This window comes from Bicyclus anynana, chromosome 1 (assembly GCF_947172395.1).
Source record: "Bicyclus anynana chromosome 1, ilBicAnyn1.1, whole genome shotgun sequence".
NCBI lineage: Eukaryota > Metazoa > Arthropoda > Insecta > Lepidoptera > Nymphalidae > Bicyclus > Bicyclus anynana.
The window spans coordinates 16,712,688-16,732,978 of record NC_069083.1 but is presented as its reverse complement, the minus strand read 5'-3'; the positions used below and the strand labels follow the sequence as shown (position 1 = coordinate 16,732,978).

Below are 20,291 nucleotides of genomic sequence, written 5' to 3'. Positions count from 1 at the left end.
TGAAATCCTTTTAAGAAATTTTCTAAACTATTTAAGTAAAAGTGTTCAAGTGACAGGAGTTTCTATGAAGTGCACTTTTGAAGTCTGAATGTGTCCTGAAATCCAATAACATTGGTCGGTCGGTCACGGACAACACTTGGAAAATATTCATAGAAGCTCTGCGAGTAAAGCATTTTCCCGGATTGGAATTCCATTCAGTTCAAACGCTTTATACGTTTGCAAATTTCTGTATATAAAGTATTTGAAATTGATTTACAGAATAGTGTTCTAGTTATTTCAATTTTTTAAAGGAGTATTTCTAAAAATAGAAAGCTTTAACAGCTTCGTGTATATTTAGGTCAGCTAGTGTTCTACAATGTCGACGTTTGTGTTCAGGAAGTGTAAAACATATAACCATTGTAACATCTATAACGTACATACAAAAAACAGGTTATTTGAATTTCGAACGTTTGCAAGTTTATTAAAAGTTTTAATAGTTTTATTGATAATTCTATAGTTGTAATATATTAAATTTTTCTAAAAAACGTGTGCCTTAATATGGTGCATAGATATTTTAATATTGTGTTCGAAGTTCATTAATTTTTTGAAATGAAATGGGTAAGTTTTTTGCATGTCATGAGCAGTTTACTGTCTTTTGTGGAGCAGTTTACTTTTAAACCCTGGACGGTTCTTGACGTTCAAGTGGATAGACAATAGGTATATACACAAAATTGTGCATGTGTGCGCTCAGTATAACTAAATTTGGATTACTTTTTGCAGTGATCTTGTAAGCACCGTTTAACACACTAATATTATAAAGGCGAAAGTATGTGTGTGCAAGTGTGTAAATATGTTTGTTCCTCTTTTACGCTGCAGATACTGAAGTCATGAACACAGTTTTGAAATTTGAAATGGAAATAGATTTTACACTGGATTATACATAGGCTACTTTTCATCCCGGAAAGCCCCGTGGTTCCCGCGGGATTTGTAAAAAACTGCATTCCACGAGGACGAAGTCGCGGGCGACCACTAGTTGCACAGATAAATAGATGACGAATACAAAATGAGTTACACAAACGTCCTCACAGAATAAGCTCGACAGAACACATTATAGGTTACAGCCTCACCTCGCCCACACTTGCCGCTACACGACTCGACAAGTTTATGCAAGTCGATAACGCAAATGTCTCACGTCGTTCCGCCTCGGGACTATTGGGATAAGGAGAAAATTCGATAACTACGGAAAAAGCTCTCGAATAAAAAATTCGCACTGATTTTCACTTTTTACATATTTATATTTCTCGATCAAAGAGATCGTGACTTTGTTGAATAAAGTAAGAAGAAAAGGGGAGTTTAGAAATCGGGAAATTTAGGAAAAGTTTAAATTTTACACGGGCCTTATCTCAAGTTTGGGTTAGAGTTACGTGAACGAAAAATTTACTTACTCATATTTGAGTTTAGTTAGAGAACAGGGTGAATAAGTATCTATACATCATCAGGTTTTAATGGCCAGATAGACAATAGATAGGATTCGAAGCTCATGTGTATACCAACCCCCCTTCATTCAACGCGGGTTGCGATAATGCGTATTATCAGATGTTAACTATTAAAGGATTCCGTAAATGATCCTTTAATAACGATGATTTGATTACAAGTTTCATTGTTTATATGGTCTTTAAGACCGCTCCCTCGGCAAAACCATAAATAAATTCCTATATTTTCATAACTTGACCCAGGAGTTGATCCCGAAACTTCATGTTCCGTAGAACATGTTAACTATTGTGCGAATATAATATTAAATTATTAACTATAAAATAAATAAAAATGTAGCATATAATCAAAAAGTTATTAAAATAATCAATTAATCATTAATGAGATTGTATTAGAACCGAAAAATTGCTTCTAAAACTTCTATTCAATTAAGTTTCTTAATTTACTTTTTAAGTAAGCTAAAAAACGTTCAAACGAAAGCCGAAAATAGATTTTACTGCTTTAATTATGCAAAAATTCCATTTTTAAATTCACATTTTCGAAACCTCCAGACTGGACGTAGCGAATGACCGATAACACGGTTTTTTTGCTTTAATAAAACAAGTACTTAATCATTTAATGACAGCGAGCGGATTTAATTATTTATTTTACATTTGTACTTTTTGCGCAAGGAAAAAATTGCGTGACAAAAAAAGAGTACAGAAAAAACCATCGAGACAAGTCAATGAGCGAAGAAGTATGTGATAATATACGTATTAATTATGATATACAGGATGTCCCATAAATAATAATGAGTATAAAAATGGAAAATATATCACATACTTATTAAAAAACCATTTCAATGCTGTTCGTTATATTTGTTAAATACTTTGTTTATGTAAAAGATACTTGACAGCATAAACAATAAACTTAACATTAATAGCGCAATGTTTACGAAAGGATTTCAATCCCAGAGGTCAAGGGATCCATCCCCGCTCGTTGGACAATTGTCGTATCGATTTCAAACAAAATTCAAAGATTAAAAACACAGCTTAGCATTTCGTTGAAATAAAAAGGGACATATTAACCATTTTTTAAAGACAAGGTTTTCATTCCTTAAAAGGATACTCTTTCATTATTATGAGATTATCGTGAGAGTTTCCGTAGTTTTCTCTGAAAATGTTGTGAAATTAATAAAACAGCGCATTATTTTTAAAGAATTCAGCCTTTGGTATATAACTTACTAATTTTAATTGGTGGAATATATTTTCCAATGTTGTCCAATTTTTATCCATCCTACTTACATATAAATAAATTTGAAGTATGTCTGTGATTTCAAGATGATTGCACGATGGTGAACCACACACAAGATTTTTTTTAAATGTTTGTCCGTCTGTCCGTCTGCCTGTTTGTTGGGGCTAATCTTTGGAACTGAACCAATTTTAACAGGACCAACTTCTTGAAACAACTTCTTGGCTGAACCAATTTTAACAGGACTTTCACTGGAACACCATATAGACTACTTTTATCCCGAAAATCCATAGTTCCCGCGGAAGAACTTTATTTGACGTGAACAAAGTTTGCTTAGTATATAAAATCTTTATATAGATACTAAGTAATTTTACCCATCGAACTGAAACCTCCTTCCTTTAACAGAATATAATGGGCCTAATACTCGTCTATAAGTCATATTTTTTGTACCTGTATTAGGAGTTTACACTCGTCCCGCGGGTGCTCTATCAAGAGTATTCGAATTAAAAGTTTAAAAACAGATAAATAAAGTCCATAATAGTGTGCAGGTTAAAAAGGCTCGATATCCTTATGCGAGCTTGCAAATAAGCTGCAAGGTGTACGTACAGTGAGTCAGACAGTGGCTCTAAAAATAGCCTTCAGAGACATAGGAACATGTAGCGAGTAACCAGTTGACTGTTAACAAATACTCTGCCATTAGCGACGTCGGTTAAGCGTAATTTAATTATATGCCTGTAGGAAATTAACGGTTCGCGACGATGGCTCATTGAGGCTTGACATCCTATGCTAAGTACTTGATACAGGTAAACACACATATTAACTCGGAGTGGAATATTTTATCGTATTAACTAAACCTTACTGCAACGCACTCATTAAGCGGAATCGTAACGTAATCGCCTCGCTTCGGGAGAAGCTAGCCATCGGTCTGCGAAGCACAGCGTCGCCTTATCGTAGCCGATCCGACGTACCGGAAGGTGATCTGTTAAATATTGTGCCCGGATCCACACAGATACGATAAAACTGCACAAACAATCTGTGCAGTTCAACAAACGTCAATAGTGTGTCCAATTGTCGGACACACGTTCCAAAAATCTCCACAAACATACTGCGCAGTCCATTTGCGCATATTTATCGTAGCCGCGTAGACCGGGATTAGGTTGATACCTGCAGGCTAACTTTTACGTAGGTTAGTTGTCATTTACGAAATTGCGATTTTAGATAACAAATGTCATCCGGTGCCTACTGACAACCCTTCGTGAATATCATACAGCTGTTAGATGATATTTCTCAGTTGATTTGATATTTATTTTAATAAGTTGTAAATTAAAACCAAATTACTAAAAAGGCCAGTTGATGGCGCGGTGAAAAGTAATGGTAGACTATCCCTTTCACATAAGTGTGCTATTACCCTAACTATGCTGGGCCACAGGCGACCTGTGTCTAACGACTAGTGATTAATTTACTACCTATGCCTACGATTTTACATGATCAAAATTCACTTTATGAAGTTAAAACATCTATACGCAGATTAGACATAATTATTGGTGATGGGGAAAAAGCATTCAATTCTTCTTCCCGTCCATTGATAAGAACTGATAGATTAAGGTGTATCGCGTCCTGAGATATCCAAGATCAGATAACCAAGCAACTTTATTCTTTTTTTTATAATATAAATTTGCATAGTGTTTGTTTGTTGTAACACGCTAATCTCTGGAGCTACTGAAATGAAAAATTATTTTCGTAGAATAGTCTATTTATAGACAAAGGCTACAAAACCTCACGCTACGACCAATAGGAGTGGAGCATCAATGAAAAATGTAGCAAAAATAGAATTGATTTCTTTTGAGTGCTTCCGTTGTATGTTGTAAACGCTTAAAGTTGCATAAAATTAATGTCCCCCTTTAAAAGTCCTAAAAATGTCTATTACAGCATAACAATGTCTATCTTTTGAAGTTTTGTCAAAGGTAGGAGTGATTGAGAGCATCAATGAAAAAAGTGCATAAATGGGAAAAAATATTTCTATTGAGTGCTTCCGTTGTATGCGTAAACGCTTAAAGTTGCATAAAAATTAATGTCCCTTTTTAAAATTTCTAAAAAAAAGTCTACTACAGCATGATGTCTATCTTTTGAAGTTGTCTTTTATCATAGGTTTTCACGCAGACGAAGCCCCGGGCGTTCGCTAGTAAAATAAATGGTTGCAGGAAATCAATTAAGGCCTGTTCTGTAATTATTTATTAGTCAAGCCGTCTAGCAAATCCAGCTTAGCTCTTAATTTCTACTTCGTTACTAGGTAGTGGCTAGGCTAGCTATTATAGCTCCAGCGGAATATCTGTCCCATAAATCTATTGCGTTATCCACAGATTGTGAAACATTTGTAATTTATTAATCTGGAAGTCGTGATACTTTTAAATGCTTCTGAAATGTATTTTCGTCTTATTTGCCTGGTGGTTAGTGGCAGAAATAAAGCCCAGAGTTCGAGTTTCAATAAAGTAGTTATTGGTTTTTCAAGACAAGTTATTTTTATAGGTCGTAATTTTATGAAGTACCAAATTTAACTGAGAACATTTTTTTTAAATAAACTCTTGGATTTTTTTTTCGTAGAACAAAAACAGCAAAAAGGAATAAGACTTCGCATAAAAATCTAAGAAATTGCCTCATAGCCTCGGCTAGTTTATTATACAACTATTTTAACGAAGTAACTGTATTTAAATTAACTAGCCGTTTGCTAATCAAAATAAATAATATTAATTAGCAATGTACATACAATAGGTACAATAAGTACCTACTTGGGTAAAATTTAACTACATAGCAGCACTTCACATAATTGGTAATTAATTAGGAAGCTGACCTAATTACAGTTACTCTTAGCACATCTGCCGACTGAAGGGTCCTAACGGAATCTAACATTCATGAAATTATGAGCATGAAAATATTTCACCTCAAAATTAAATGAGTCTGCTTCAACCCTAAACGAGCTATAGAGAGTTATTATAGTTTTAATGGTAAATTGAAAATTGTAAAAAGTTTGTGTCAATAGAAGCAATAATAATATTATAACTATAAAAGCTTCAAAAGAGAAACAAAATAATAATACAAAAAAAAAGAAATAATCGACATTCTAAAAATTATGACATGAATTTTTTAGAATGTCGATTTTTACAATTGCACAAATTTTAGAATTCATTATATGCCATATCTTTTTGGGTAAACAGTTAAAAAAAAATTACCGCCATGTTGATAAATGTTTACAATATATATTAATTTTATATGAATGTTTAAAATCAGACTAGTAGTCCTGAGATTAGCGCGTTCAACCAAACAAACAAGCAAACTCTTTATAATATTAGTATAGATATATAAAGAATCATAATTACAAACTTCATATCCTCCCCGTAGTCACCCATAAAACGAAGGTATTCTTAATAAAGTAATCCAAGATATAAAACGCGTTAGTACTCAAGCCACACTCCTGGAATAGATCGGTTAACGTAATAAAATCACCATTCCAATCGCATCAACTTCAGTTTTAATTGAGTCTTAAAACTTGGGAAATGTCGCTCTTAATTCCTGTAAAACTACCGTCGCTTGTGAACTGATTCCTATCTTTATAATTAAAGATACTTAGTAATTACAGTGGCGTTGAAATTGCAAGCACGTTTAATATAAGTTTTAAACGCAATTTTATATTTGACGGCCTACGTGACGCGGTGGATTTACAAGACGGAAGTCCTTGGGCCAAATGAGGTTTTCTTAAATGATCCAGATCTGGCCGGTTCGGCTTCGGCCGTGGCTAGTTATCCTACCCTACCGGCAGAGACGTACCGCGGAGCAATTTAGCGTTCCGGTACGAAGTTGTGTAGAAAACGAAAGGGGTGTAGAGTTTCATCGTACTCCTTGTTAGGCGAACTTACTTGTTGTAAGGCTGCTTCTATCTTAGATTGCATCATCACTCGCCATCAAGGGCTAACTTGTATATAATAAAATAAAAAAAGCTGACGCCTACTATAAAGAGATTAACCATCATCATCATAATAATAATAATCATCATCATCATCATCGTCATCGTCATCGTCATAATAATCCTAAATAATCCTACTAATATTATAAATGCCAAAGTTTGTATGGATGTATATTTGGATGTTTTGTTACTCTTTAACACCGCAACTACTTAATCGATTTGGCTGAAATTTGGAATGGAAATAGATTTTACTCTGAATTAACACATAGGCTTTTGATCCCGGAAAAAGCCATGGTTCGTGAAAAAGCAAATTTCACGAGGACGAAGTCGCGGGCGTCCGCTAGTATCACTTATATGAAAACGCCAAAGCGAACGGGGTTAAACGATAGTTTAAATTCTAGAAAAGTGATCGTCTTATTCACGGCCGAGATTTTATGTTTCGATTTTATTGCCTGGATTGTCTCATACGTAGATAAAATTAAGCCTGAATGAACATTAATTTTTTTTTATTGCGATCAATTGTAGCTAAAAAGTTATCTGAAATAACCTACTAAGTGTAAAGTATTCTGAGCGAACAGTTAGTTTTGTAATAGTTAAACTTCATAAAGGTTTTCTGTAATCTATAAGTAAAAAGCTATTTTTTTTTCCGAAACTACTGGACATAAAATTTTGTAAAATTTTACTGATCTTAGATATGGGTTCAGTTTTTGTACTCTGACGAACCCTAAAAACAGTAATATTAAAAATAGAACATTTTTTCATCTCAAATTGTTACACTAGAACTAGGAGACTTTAAGACTAACATAAATTCGACTCTTTATCACCCCTAAGGGAGTCGGATGAATTGAAACGCTTAGCTCCAGTAGCTTGGAATAAAATGTTAAGTTTTCACATAAAGCTTTCTCGAGTAGCTATTGTATATTTTCAATGGTACGATTGATGGAGTAGTTTATGCTTGAATGGTGCAAATAAATTTTTAAAATGGAATGTGTTACAAGCTCATGAGTAGGGGGATAGAAGGCTAAGCTAATATCTACTTAGAGCGTAACAAAAAAATTCCTTAAGTGAATAAAAATTACAAGACTTCACGACAAGCAAAGATGTAAAATTCCAACTAATGTAATATAAATATTGATTATATTACACAGTGTATCTACAATGTATCCTTGTAATGTATATACAATGTATCCCACAGAATACTTTAGGATAGGTTTAGTGTTGTCAAGATCTGAGTTGTTCATTATGAGACTCGGGTTACAGAGTTGTATTCAAATGAATCACACTACACTTAAACCGCAATAGCTTTGCCGTTAGTTTCCCTCTCAGGGACTTGTCCTAACAATCCGAAGCTTAACTAGAGGATTTGTGTTAACGGGCAACGCTGTGGATTTGTGCCTACAAGACTAAAAGGAGCTGACCGACGCAATTGTCTTTGTGAATTGTTTGGAATATAACTTTGTAAAAGTATATCTCGTTTTGCGGAAGACGACTAGTATTGAGTTTTATGTAGCAATCCCCTGAATTCGTATTTAGCAGGGCATACATTTTGACAACGCCTTATAACTCGATGGAGCCGGCTGCACAGTCGAAAAATGATGTCGTCATCCGTCGTTCCCTAGCTATAGAGTTGCCAACTTTTTTTTACAAGAAATAAAGTATATTCTGGTCTATGAAGATTATTAAACAGTATTTTCGAAAAACGAACATTTTCTTTTGAAAATGCAACCATTTCATCAGTATTTTCTTATGACGTTGTCACGTTCAACTGTCGTCAGTAAACCGACTTTACAGACAACTGATGTTTTTTTCATCAGTTCTTCTACTCTATAAACAAAGTAGAGTACAATTCCGTGCTATGACATAACACTGTCAATCTTACAGACACTAAAACAATAACACTATTTTACAGTGTTTTATGGTAACACTCATAAACGAGGTCCTCGCACATGGACATGTGCATATTTTACCGAGATATAAATAAATTCTAAAAGACTCAAAAAAAGTCAGAGTCAAATGCATTAACAGTATACACTGTTTCAAGCCAATAGTAGGGGAATACTGCGATTTTACAAAATTGAAATATATCACTAATTATACTATACTATAATGAGGTAAAGCTTTTGGTGTTGTTGAGGGTAATCTCTGGATGTAGAGAACCGTTTTTGATAATTCTTTTAACACTGGAAAGCCACGTTATTTGTGAGTGTCACAAGCTATATTTTATCCCCATATTCTCACGAGAACAGGAACTATGCGGGTGAAATCGCAGGTCGTCGGCTAGTATACTATAACAGTAAAATGCCAGCAAAACTCCTAGCTTACATGATTTCTTCAGAAACCTCATCAGTCAGTCAATTTACGCAAAACCTCAATGGATATACCTAAACCTTGCTCATAAATCACTCCGTTCATCGGCAAAAAGATTAATATTTATGTCGAGAAAATCTTTGGCACAATAAACGCTCTTGCTAGATAGTTTTCACTGTAGTACTTTCATATACTAGTAGTAATCTATATAATTAAACTTATACTTTATGTCGTAGCGAAAAGAAAGCTCTAGAAGTAAGTTTATAATTCTGTAACTACAGGTGCTTGGAGGCCATTGGATCAGCTTCCACCTTGACACAGAAAGTAAAACTATAAGAAATTGTAATTGTTATCAATTGTAAATGACTACTACTAATACTGTATGACTTTTTCATTTCAGCAGAACCTGCCTTCCGAACCGGTGGTAGAATCTTTAGAAATAGTCAAATGACGTGTCAAAAGTGCTTGTAAACTGAGCCTACTTGAAATAAATGAATTTTGAATTCAAAAATTCTAATTGAATCTAGGTCTTTTCGGATTTTCAGCCACTGGCTCAACAGTTAAGCTATCGAGGCTTAACCCTGATAAATCCAGCGTCACCTTAATATTTTTAAATTTAACGCAATATTTATAGCAAAACAAGACCCAAGAATTTTATTTAACAAAATATTTGCGTCAGCCTAATATTAGCATACAAATTCCTTTAATATTGTGTCGCCAGGCGCCGAAGTTAAACACGTGTAGACTCATGTTATTAAATTTTCATCATACGACGCAAAACTGATATCATCTGTTCCGTAAAAATAGATCGCACTTGTGATTGAAAAAATCAATTACTGTTTTGTCTCTCTCTTCACTTATTTTTATTTTGCTAACAATATTTGTGTGTTTTATGTACGAATTTTATGCGTGTGTGAAGTCTGCCAATCCGCATTGGGCCAGCGTGGTGGACAATTGGCCTATTTCCTCTCATTCAGAGAGGAAACGGATTTTTGACGGCCTCCGTGGCGCAGTGGTATGCGCGGTGGATTTACAAAACGGAGGTCCTGGGTTCGATCCCCGGCTGTGCTGAGATTTTCATAATTGGTCCAGGTCTGACAGGTGAGAGGCTTCGGCCGTGGATTGTTACCACCCTACCAACAAAGTCGTACCGCCAAGCGATTTAGCGTTCCGGTACGAAGCGTGTAGAAACCGAAAAGGCACATCCCTTTTTGGTTTCTACACGATTTTCATCCTTCTCCTAACAAGTTAGCCCGCTTCCATCTTAGACTGCATCATCACTCAGGTGAGATTGTAGTCAAGGGCTAACTAAAGAATAAAAAAAAAAGATTCGAGCTCAGCAGTGAGCAGTATGATGATGATGATGATGTAAGAATTTTAGTCGATATCTCAATTTTATCACCACCTGCTAAATCCCCCGTTTACATATCCTAGTTAGCAACGAAGCCTTTTTTACCTGCCGAAGCAGGCCTCTACTTGGGAACTTGGAGCTTAGACCCACCACGCTTCTCCAATACTAGTTGACGTGCTTTAGGATAGCTTTATTATTAGACGATCTCTGTATAATATGTTAATAATGATCATCGGTTTAAAATTCTCACCGTGACTTTTCGTGTAGAAACCGAAAAGGAGTGTTTCCGAGTTTCATCCGCCTCCTAACAAGTTAGCCCGCTTCCATCTTAGACTGCATCATCACTTTCCATCAGGTGAGATTGTAGTCAAGGGCTTGTCAAGAATAAAAAAAAATAAAAAAAGATGTACTCGTAACACTACCAAATTCCCAACTATATGATGTTACTAATATTAAAAAATATATATATGCAGTTCACAGGAGAGAACCTAGGATTTCATAATCTAATGCATCAATGACTAACCACTGATCCAATGAGGCAACAACTAATAGTAATTAAGCTTGAAAATCTTACTTTATTTTCCTTCGACTCGCAGGCCAAGAACCTCAAAGCTAAAAGCCAATTCGCTTTGTGTTGCATGCGTCACCGCCTCTTAGGGCTAAAAAAACAAGCTTGTTTGAAACGAATGTACCTGCATCCTCGACCTGTGATCTATAGGAGTCTAAAAATATATCTAACAGTAGATGCGTCAATAAAAAATATATTAAATCTATCTATCTAAAGATGAATGGGTATTTAAAATAAATCTAATAAACTAGCCAATATCGGTTACTCATGACGTCAGAACTAAGTACCTACTTGAAAAAATTACTGCAATATCTGAAAACACCTAAGTTGCTTCATGTAGCACATGTATTGACGATTAAATTTCTTATCAAAAAATCCGGATATTTTCACATTCATATAAAAGCGGCTTTTTTAAGTTAATCCAGATTGCTCTGGTAATTGCTCCACATTTTTAAACGATTTGCCAAACCATATTTTCCTATTTCTCACTAAGGTGCTCTACTGTTATTGTATTCTATACAGTAACCGCTTACTGGTACCTCAAAACTGTCTGAATGAACCGTTTATTATGAGATATACCAGTATGACGTAACCCTATAAAGCAAATTCTAGCAAGCAAGCAATTACATTTCTATGCAAAATTATGCAGGCCCGGGCTCCGATATTCCATCATCATCTTTATCAAATCCATATTCGGCTCACTGTTGAACTCGAGTCTCCTCGCAGAATGAGAGGAGTTAGGCCAATAGACCACCATGCTGGCCCAATGCGGATTGGCAGACATCACACACGCAGAGAATTAAAAAAATCCTTGTTACGCAGGTTTCCTCACGATGTTTTTCCTTCGACGTTTGAGACACTATTTTTTTTTTCATCATTATTAGTCAGAAATATTCAGATATTTGAGTAATGATGATGATGTATTAATACATTTTTCAATCGCTTACACTACATTAGTTTGTTTTAACTTAATGGAACACATAAGGACTAAGGTATTCGGAAAATTGGGAAAATATATCAGTGACGTTAGCTAGAAGGTAACGAAATAGTTTTTTATACCGTTTCTTGTAATCTTAGAAATGGAAGGCTGATGTCTTACATTACCGAGTTTTACCCGAATATACGTAAAAAATATAGCCGAATTTAGCCCTCCCTTTTTAGGGTTCCGTAGTAAACTTTTGTAGTTTCGCCGTCTGTTCGTCTGCCCGTCCGTCCGCGGTTAAGTTAGAAATTAGTAGGTACTAGAACGCTGTAATTTAGTATAATTATGTTCAATAATGACAAAATCGTTAATTAAATTAAAAAAATATTTTTTTTACTATGTAACAAAAAAAATATTTTACAAGTAGAGGGCATGAATTTTTTTTATCCCTTTATCCCGTAGTGAGAGATATCTTTGGATATGGTCTAAGATCCGGCATTAGAACTATATTCCTACATCTGTTATTTATTAGTGATAACAAATAAATGATAGATAATATTTACCAAACACATTTTTCATAAAAAATCTAGAAAACCATTAACTGGATCAAATTAAACTTAATATAGTTAGATTAAGCATAACAAATGCTTTCATTTACATACGAGTCTTAGACGAATAAATAACCGATGAAGATATATAAATAACATTATACTCAATTATATCTGTAATCAATGTAATCTCAGTTGCAATGTGAAAGCAGGCAAACTTTAAGTTTTGAATTCTTTTGGGTATATTCTGTTAACTAGTGTACATTTTGTAACCTAACTAATGAAGAAAGTAGATTAAATAACAGATGATGTTTATTATATTTCTTATGCCGGATCTCGTATTTAAAAAATATATATTAAATATATTTTAAAATATATTTTAAAGTTTGTTAAATATCAAAGTGCCACTTGTTGTTTATGGATACGTAAAAAAAAATCACAGAATATTATGAAATTAAAAGGGAAACTCTCACGGCTACTCGAAATTAAAATTTAAAGACTTGAAGTCCACCTAACAAAAACACCAGTTTTTGTTAGGTGGTTTTTGGTGGTGGAAGTCGGTATTATATAACAGCGGAACCCTAATGTGCGTGGCCCGCTACGCACTTGGCTGACTTGTCTGTTTCGCTCCTTTTTTAGGCAATTTCGTGGGGAATACTGACTTAGAGAGTAATGTGTCTATTTAAACAGAATCAGCCAGAATCAAGTAGACTTGTTAATGGCCAATCTTCCACAACCACAGTGGTCCAATGCGGGTTTGCGTGATTTATATATAATCTTTGACTCTTTAACCATCACTTTCAGATATTAATGACAATGACAGGGATTGACGGCTCATGCTCTTCAAGGCATTGAGGGTATTAGAAAACAAATTTTTAACAGAATTTCTAATAAAAAATTAAAAATCTCAATATTTTATTGTCCCTAATAGAACCCAAGACATCGTGATTTGGGGACGCACAGACTATCTGCCAGTGGATTAACGAGGCACTTATGTCTCTGTAAGGATGTCATGGGCCTCAAAGAGGCTGAAGAGAGAGCGACGGTAGAAGCTGTAGATGATCCCCTCATACGCAGGCGAAGGCAAGTTTACTGCTAAACCACTGCAACAATTTTAAAAAAACTTTCACCTATGGAAAGCTACATTATTAGAAGGTTACATACGCTATATTTTATACACGTATGCTTAGTTATTACGGAAACGGAAACAACTCGGGTATAACCGTGAGGCGTCCGCTAGTACCCTAAAATGATACATTTACATAAACAAAATAATTTTATAGCAGACATTCTGTCATACGAAATACAGGTTATGGTCCGAGAGCTGACGAACATTTTGTGTAGATATTTGAGGCAAGCTGAAAACTTCTCCTGTAACAATCGTATATATATATATATATATATATACCCTACTATATACCCTAACACAAGACATTCACAATCTACAGGTCATGTGATCAAGCTGTCGATCGGATCTGTCATTCCCATACATTCTGTTAGTTTTCGAAGCGATAGCGTTTTAGAAAGAGAATCGACGTGCCACATGGCTAAGGACCCTGAATACTTGGCCGGGAGTGTCGAGTTCGAGGCAATAGAAATTTTAATTTTAAAAGTTAAATAAATAAGCCAGATTACTACGAGTATGTTGTCATTCTTTTTGACTTTGCCAGATGCTTGTAAAACTAATTTACAAAAAAAATTAAAAACTCGACTGGCTCGGTTGTTTCCTTAATTTTTAAAATATTTAAAATTGAATATAAATTTCAGATAGTCTTATCATGGATATTATTAATAAAAAAAAATCCTCAAGAATATTTTTTGCAAAAAAAATCGACTTTAGTTAGTGCATCACTGTATAAGCTCCGCCGTACGCGTCGAGTTGAGAACCTCCTTTTTTTTGAAGTCGGTTAAAAAAGAAAGCCCCGCAACTCCATAGTCAGGCTAGTTCTGTGTTACGAGTAGTATAGGAGAGTTAGGTACAGAACAAGTTTTCAGCTTGCATCAAATATCTTCCCAAAAATATCGACCAGCTCTCGGAATATAATAGCTTTTTTACAACATGCATATACAACATTTGTATGTAGAGGCACCTACGGTTTTTTGTGGAAGCGTCGACGTGGGAACGGGTAATAAATTTTGCCAATTAGCCAATTATTTTAAATTAATAGATGTAATTTTACGTTTTAATACTATATAAGACATTGTCGGGCGTGGTTGTGGGTATTGTCAGGTTACATAAAGATATGCTTTTTTATGAATATTATAAACATATATTTTTTATGAATATTATTATTTTAAAAATTTAAAATGTTGTAAGTTCACCAACATTTAATTTTTATACAGTTACGAAAAGAAGACAATTTTAAACGTGTGGAAAATAAGCATTTTCTTTTTAACTTATCTATAATAAATCTGTAGAGAGGTCAAATCTGCACATGAAATATATTTCCAAAATTACTATCAGTGGGTGATTACTTTTAATATTATTATTAGTTCCCGTTCCCGTGAGATTACAGGGATAAAATTTAGCCTTGACATTCACAAATAACGTGGCTTTCTTGTGGTATAAAAATTTTGACAATCGATTCAGTAGATACAGAGATTAGGCTATGTGTCTTCTGATATCTGGTCTCGGGTTCCAGACCTGGGTCGAGCTATGAAATACTGAGCTTTTCTTCTGAGAAATTTTCTGTAAAAATTCTTAGACTGAAATTGATAAAATTGGCAGTGTCAATCCCCATGCTTCGCAGAGCGTTGTAGGTCATTAACATTTTTATCTGATTGTGGTTGATAAAGAGTTCCATACTATCACTCGCCAACCCGCATTGTAGCAGCGTAATGGGTATTAGCGACATGTCCTCTCTGCTACAAGGAGAGAGGCCCTGTAATAGGCCTATAATAGACCTGTAATAGGCTGTAAATTATATCGATGAAAAAACTAACCTTTTATATAGGAAAAAAGAAGAACATTTTTCTAGGAAACCGTTGCATTTCCAATTAAAATCTTACTCAGCAAACTTTAAAATTGGAAACAAGAAACTCCCAAGATAAATTGCTTTTAACTACAATTTACGGCGACAATACGATATTTAAAGTTACTATTTGAATTGTTTAATTTGTCTTTATTTTACTATTAAAGCTGTAAATAAAGTTCAGAATCGACGTCAAAGGTGAATAAACTATAGATTTACTAAACGAATTTATTTCAATTGTCATATTTTGCTGAGTTAAAAGAAATCTTATTTTTAATTGTCATTTATTAATAGATTTTTTTAAAAATGGCTATAACCTCATAATAACCTCTCAAATTAGTCGTTAAGTCAGTGTTAGAAGCAAAAATAGTTTTGAATTTGTCGCTTTCAGATAGAAACAGTAGGTATTTGACACTTTAAATAAATAAAATATGTTATGAAGGTTCAAACGAACAATATTTTGATTTACTTCGTGTAAATATAATTAGAATTTTTATGAATTGAACTACTTGTATAAAAGCGAAGTTAAAAACTGTGCAAAATTTATTCACAAATGGAATTTATTAAAAGAATACGTGAATGCATTCTATTGGCTGGTGAATTCGCCAATGAAATGTTTAGCGCTCATTTCACTCATTGTGAGAACTACATTTATTTTAATTGCTGTTTCTTTTTATTACTTATCAACCTCATGCATTATGTGATTTAATTTCAAGAGATATAATTAATCTCTGTGGTTTCATCCCACAATCTCTGTGGTTTGTTACTCTATATCACTGCAACTACTTAACCGATTTGGCTGAAATTTAAAACGAAGATAGATAATACCATGCATGCGGGTTGGTGTGTGCGTGTATTGTCGGAATCTTCAACCATCTTTATCAGATTTTAATCTTAATGAATGAACAGGAGTGGCAATACCACCAAATTTATAACTCCGGGCTAAACATTTTACTGAAAATTTCTTATAAGAAAGAAAACATCATAGTCAAATCCAAGACCCTAATACTAAGCTACATTGACTGAATTAACAAGGTAGAAAGGTTTAGAGCCGTGATAGCCCAGTGGATATGACCTCTGCTTCCGATTCTGGAGGGCTGAGGTTCAAATCCGGCCCAGGTCATATGCACCTCCAACTTTTCAGATATGTGCATTTTTAAGAAATTAAATATGTGTCTCAAACGGTGAAGGAAAAACATCACCTCACCTGCATACCTGAGAATTTTCCTAGTTCTCTACGAGTGAACTCTGCCAACCCGCATTGGGCCAGCGTGGTGGACTATTGGCTTTACCCTAAGAGGAGACGCATGCTCAGCAGAGAGCCGAATATGGGTTGACAATGATGAAGGCTTTCGGTATTGGTTTATTTGTAGACCTGGGAAGATCCCAGGTCCAAGACTGGGTGGCTAGGAAAAAAAAGCTATCAATGTTACTACTTTAAGATGATTGATGATGATGATAAAGTTGAAAAACAAACTTCATTTATTATATAATGATTTATTTATTTTGCTATCATCCGCGAAAAGCCGACGAACCCATGCGACAACGTCACCCAGGTCAGATGTTGACTCTACAACGTGCAATTGCACGATGTAGAGTCAACATCTCCTGAGGATGCTCCGGTTTCGGGGTGAAACGTACGTAGAGAGTATTTTGTCGGACCTGGGTGACGTTGTCGCATGGGTTCGTCGACTTTTCGCGGATGATAGCAAAATAAATAAATCATTATATAATCATGATGAACTTCCGCAAAGTAACGCCTGCTTCTATCCAACTTCATTAATATCAAACTTTAAATCTAGAAAGATTAAGAACAATTTTTGAGATGCTTTAGTAATAATGCATCCCTTGTTGGTACACTTTTGTTTATACTTTTTTTTATGATGCTGTGTTTTACAACGTAATAAGGAATGACAAAAATATTTAGATCTAGAAAGATAAAATACAGTTTGTGGGATTGTTTTAGCAACAATAATTCAACAAATTTGTAGGTACTCTTTCTTTTATATCATCATGTGTATATATCATAATATTATATTATGTAATATGAATGACAAACAAAATATACGGAACCCTTTCAACGAGTTAAACTCGCACTCCAGTTTTAATTTAAAAAATGCTAGTATCTCTTGATGATAACTTACAAAATCAAATAACCAAGTTTCCCACACATACAAACAAAAAAAAGTAAATCCAGTTAAATCTGGTTCACATTACAGCTTTCTAACTGGCGGAACATATGACGCGATCAATAACCATCGGCCGTGCTAACGGTCACCACACAAGTAACTGACCTCAGTTAACGTAACTTAACCCGTCTAATCGGTCAATTTGCGCGAATCCACTAACAGTTAACCAATTTTATTGTTACTCTAATTGTTCACGTGTTTTTAGCATTAATTATACTAACGGAAGTCATAAATATAACAAGTTCTTATTGGATTTATATGAAACAGATTCTAATAGTCCATTACGTTCTCTATCTAATAAAATTGTGTGTAAATATACAAAACTGTGAAAGTTGTGCTATTATTTTGATAAAGTATGAAGGTATAATGCGAACAAAGATATCTTTGTTTTAGAACCGATTTTGGTTTGATAGACTTTGTAAAAGCGTTCGATAAACAACAGCTTTTAAAAACGTACGAAGTATTACACTTTGCGTTACAATTTACTAACCGGTATAAGTAGGTAATACTGATTGCATAAACGACAAAACATTGTGTCCATTTGCCTTACATTTGGTCATTATCACTGCAGAAGCCATTGTTAGCGATGAAACGAGTATTGAGATTAAAACCAGAAACACCAATAAACATCGAAATAAAATATAATACATTGACAAGTTATACAGGCTTAGAACAAAGGATGCAATTCGCGCTACTTGCAGTGCTGACCTCGGTAGACGTCATCGTAGAGGGGCGCGAGCGTGTCGGGCGCTCCCCAGCGGGCCGCCTCGGGGTACACCATGGAGCTAACGCATCGCACGCTCGCGAGGCGCATGCGTCCGCGCCGACGGCTGCGCGCGTACTGACTGCTGACACCGCGCAAACCGGCAACTTGTGAACGAGTATGGAACTGCGCAAGCACCAATACGCGACGAGTTGAGCTTATAAGCTCCGACATACTGAGGACTTTTTGTTTCGGAACTTTTTCGCTGCTTTTGCAACTGCAATCTTGCCAAAATGCATGTTCTTGAAGTGAAAACGTTTAGCAAGTTGGGCACTTTTGGAATATAAAAGTACATAAGCATGCAGTGCTATGATTTACAGTTATTTTAATAATTATAGTTGACGGAACTAAAAAAGGCGGACTGAAAGTTTAAAATTATCGCCTACATAAGAGCAAAACATAGCAGAACATTCTAAGAACATCATACATATTGCGCTGCCCTTTCAACTTAGGTGTTGAGCCTCATGTGCCTGTAGACAGTGAAAACCATGTCCTTCATTGCAAAATACCTCAATGCTGCTCGGGGACGGTAAAAAGGATATAACGATGGACATGTATGAGTTCTTGATTTAAGGAAATCATTCTTTAACATGATAATGGCATAACGTGAGAAAACATAACAAGTGATCATGATTTAGACATAGTCTCGATCGTGATAATGACCTAAATAAAACATGGCTTAACGTGATCATGATCTAGAGATCGTCTTCACATGATCATGTGATAAATAGCATGGCTAAGTGTGCATGCATGGTGTGATGTGTCTGCAGCCTCCGGTCTGCAGTGTGATCTCCGTCTTAGCCCGCGTCCCCCGCCTGCCCCGCCCCCGCTCCCCGCTTCACTTTCGCACGGTCGCGAACTCGTCGCGACACTAGTTTAATTGCAGCGCTGCAGAACCGGATTTATTGTCTCCCGTCGATATCACCTCCTGTCATGTCGCAGACGGACGGTTAAGTGGGGTGTAAATGGACTGGGCTTTTCGGAACTGGTCGAGACGGCTTTGGGTTTAAGCTATCATCATTATGAACCCATATTCGGTTCACTGCTGAACACGAGTCTACTCTTAGAATGAGAGCGGTTAGGCCAATAGTCTAGCATGCTAGCCCAATGCGGATTGGCAGACTTCTCACACTTAGATAATTAAGAAAATTATCAGGTATGCAGGTTTCTTCACGATGGTTTTCCATCACCGTTTAAGACAAGTGGTATTTAATTTCTTAAAATGCACACAACTGAAAAGTTGAAAGTGCATGCCCCGTACCGGATTCGAACCTATGCCACCCGGAATTGGAGGCAGAGGTATCTGCCTCCGATTCAGATAATAAGGAATATTAGAAATTAGGAAAAAACGTTTATTCTAAAATAGTGCCATCACACACTACAACGCCTAAGTACTATTTTAGCACCCGATGCGTCAACTACCTGAGCAAAGCATGACCAAAACTGAAGTAGCAGAGGCATCAAACACCACACTGTCGTGCTTGGTACAACCTTGAGAAAGTTACCAGCTCGGCGTTTCGCTGTAAGAACCAAGCAAATGCTGGACCACATAGCACTGTTACCCTGATCCAGCTGAGACCACGGATATACATAGCCACGCAACGACATAAAACAATTAATTGAGAGGTGAATAAGGAGTGTTTTCTTTCTACCCTAGAATTGACACTAAAATGATTATTTGCCCAGAATAGGCTATGTGGCTTCGAATTACGTGGATCTAGGTTCGAGTCTTGGGTCGGGACATGTAATATTGAGCTTTTCTCTTCTACCATGAAATTGATCTACGAAACTTGGTATTGTGATACATACATGTAGGTAAAGAAAACACGATAAGTGGTCGCTGTTGTTACATTCATATCTGAGAGTGATTACAAATTTATCATTATTTAAGCCCGCCAATCCGCATTGGACCAGCGTGGTGGGTCCATACAAAACGGAGGCATGCCTCTGTAATGGGCTGTTAAAATAGGCAGATAATAATGACGATGAAGAGATATCGGATGGTATCCAAGA

The 20,291-nt window shown here is 35.5% G+C and overlaps 1 protein-coding gene across 1 annotated transcript in view; it reads right to left on the bottom strand.

Moving 5' to 3' along the window:
• Nucleotides 1–18,467, bottom strand: part of LOC112051025 (protein limb expression 1 homolog) — a 29,437-nt gene extending 10,970 nt beyond the window's left edge. Inside the window, exon 1 of the mRNA XM_052882545.1 lies at nt 18,224–18,467. Within this exon, the coding sequence (XP_052738505.1) occupies nt 18,224–18,452 (229 nt within the window). The 5' untranslated portion in view covers nt 18,453–18,467. The remainder of the gene's footprint in view (nt 1–18,223) is intronic.
• Nucleotides 18,468–20,291: the final 1,824 nt, after the last annotated feature.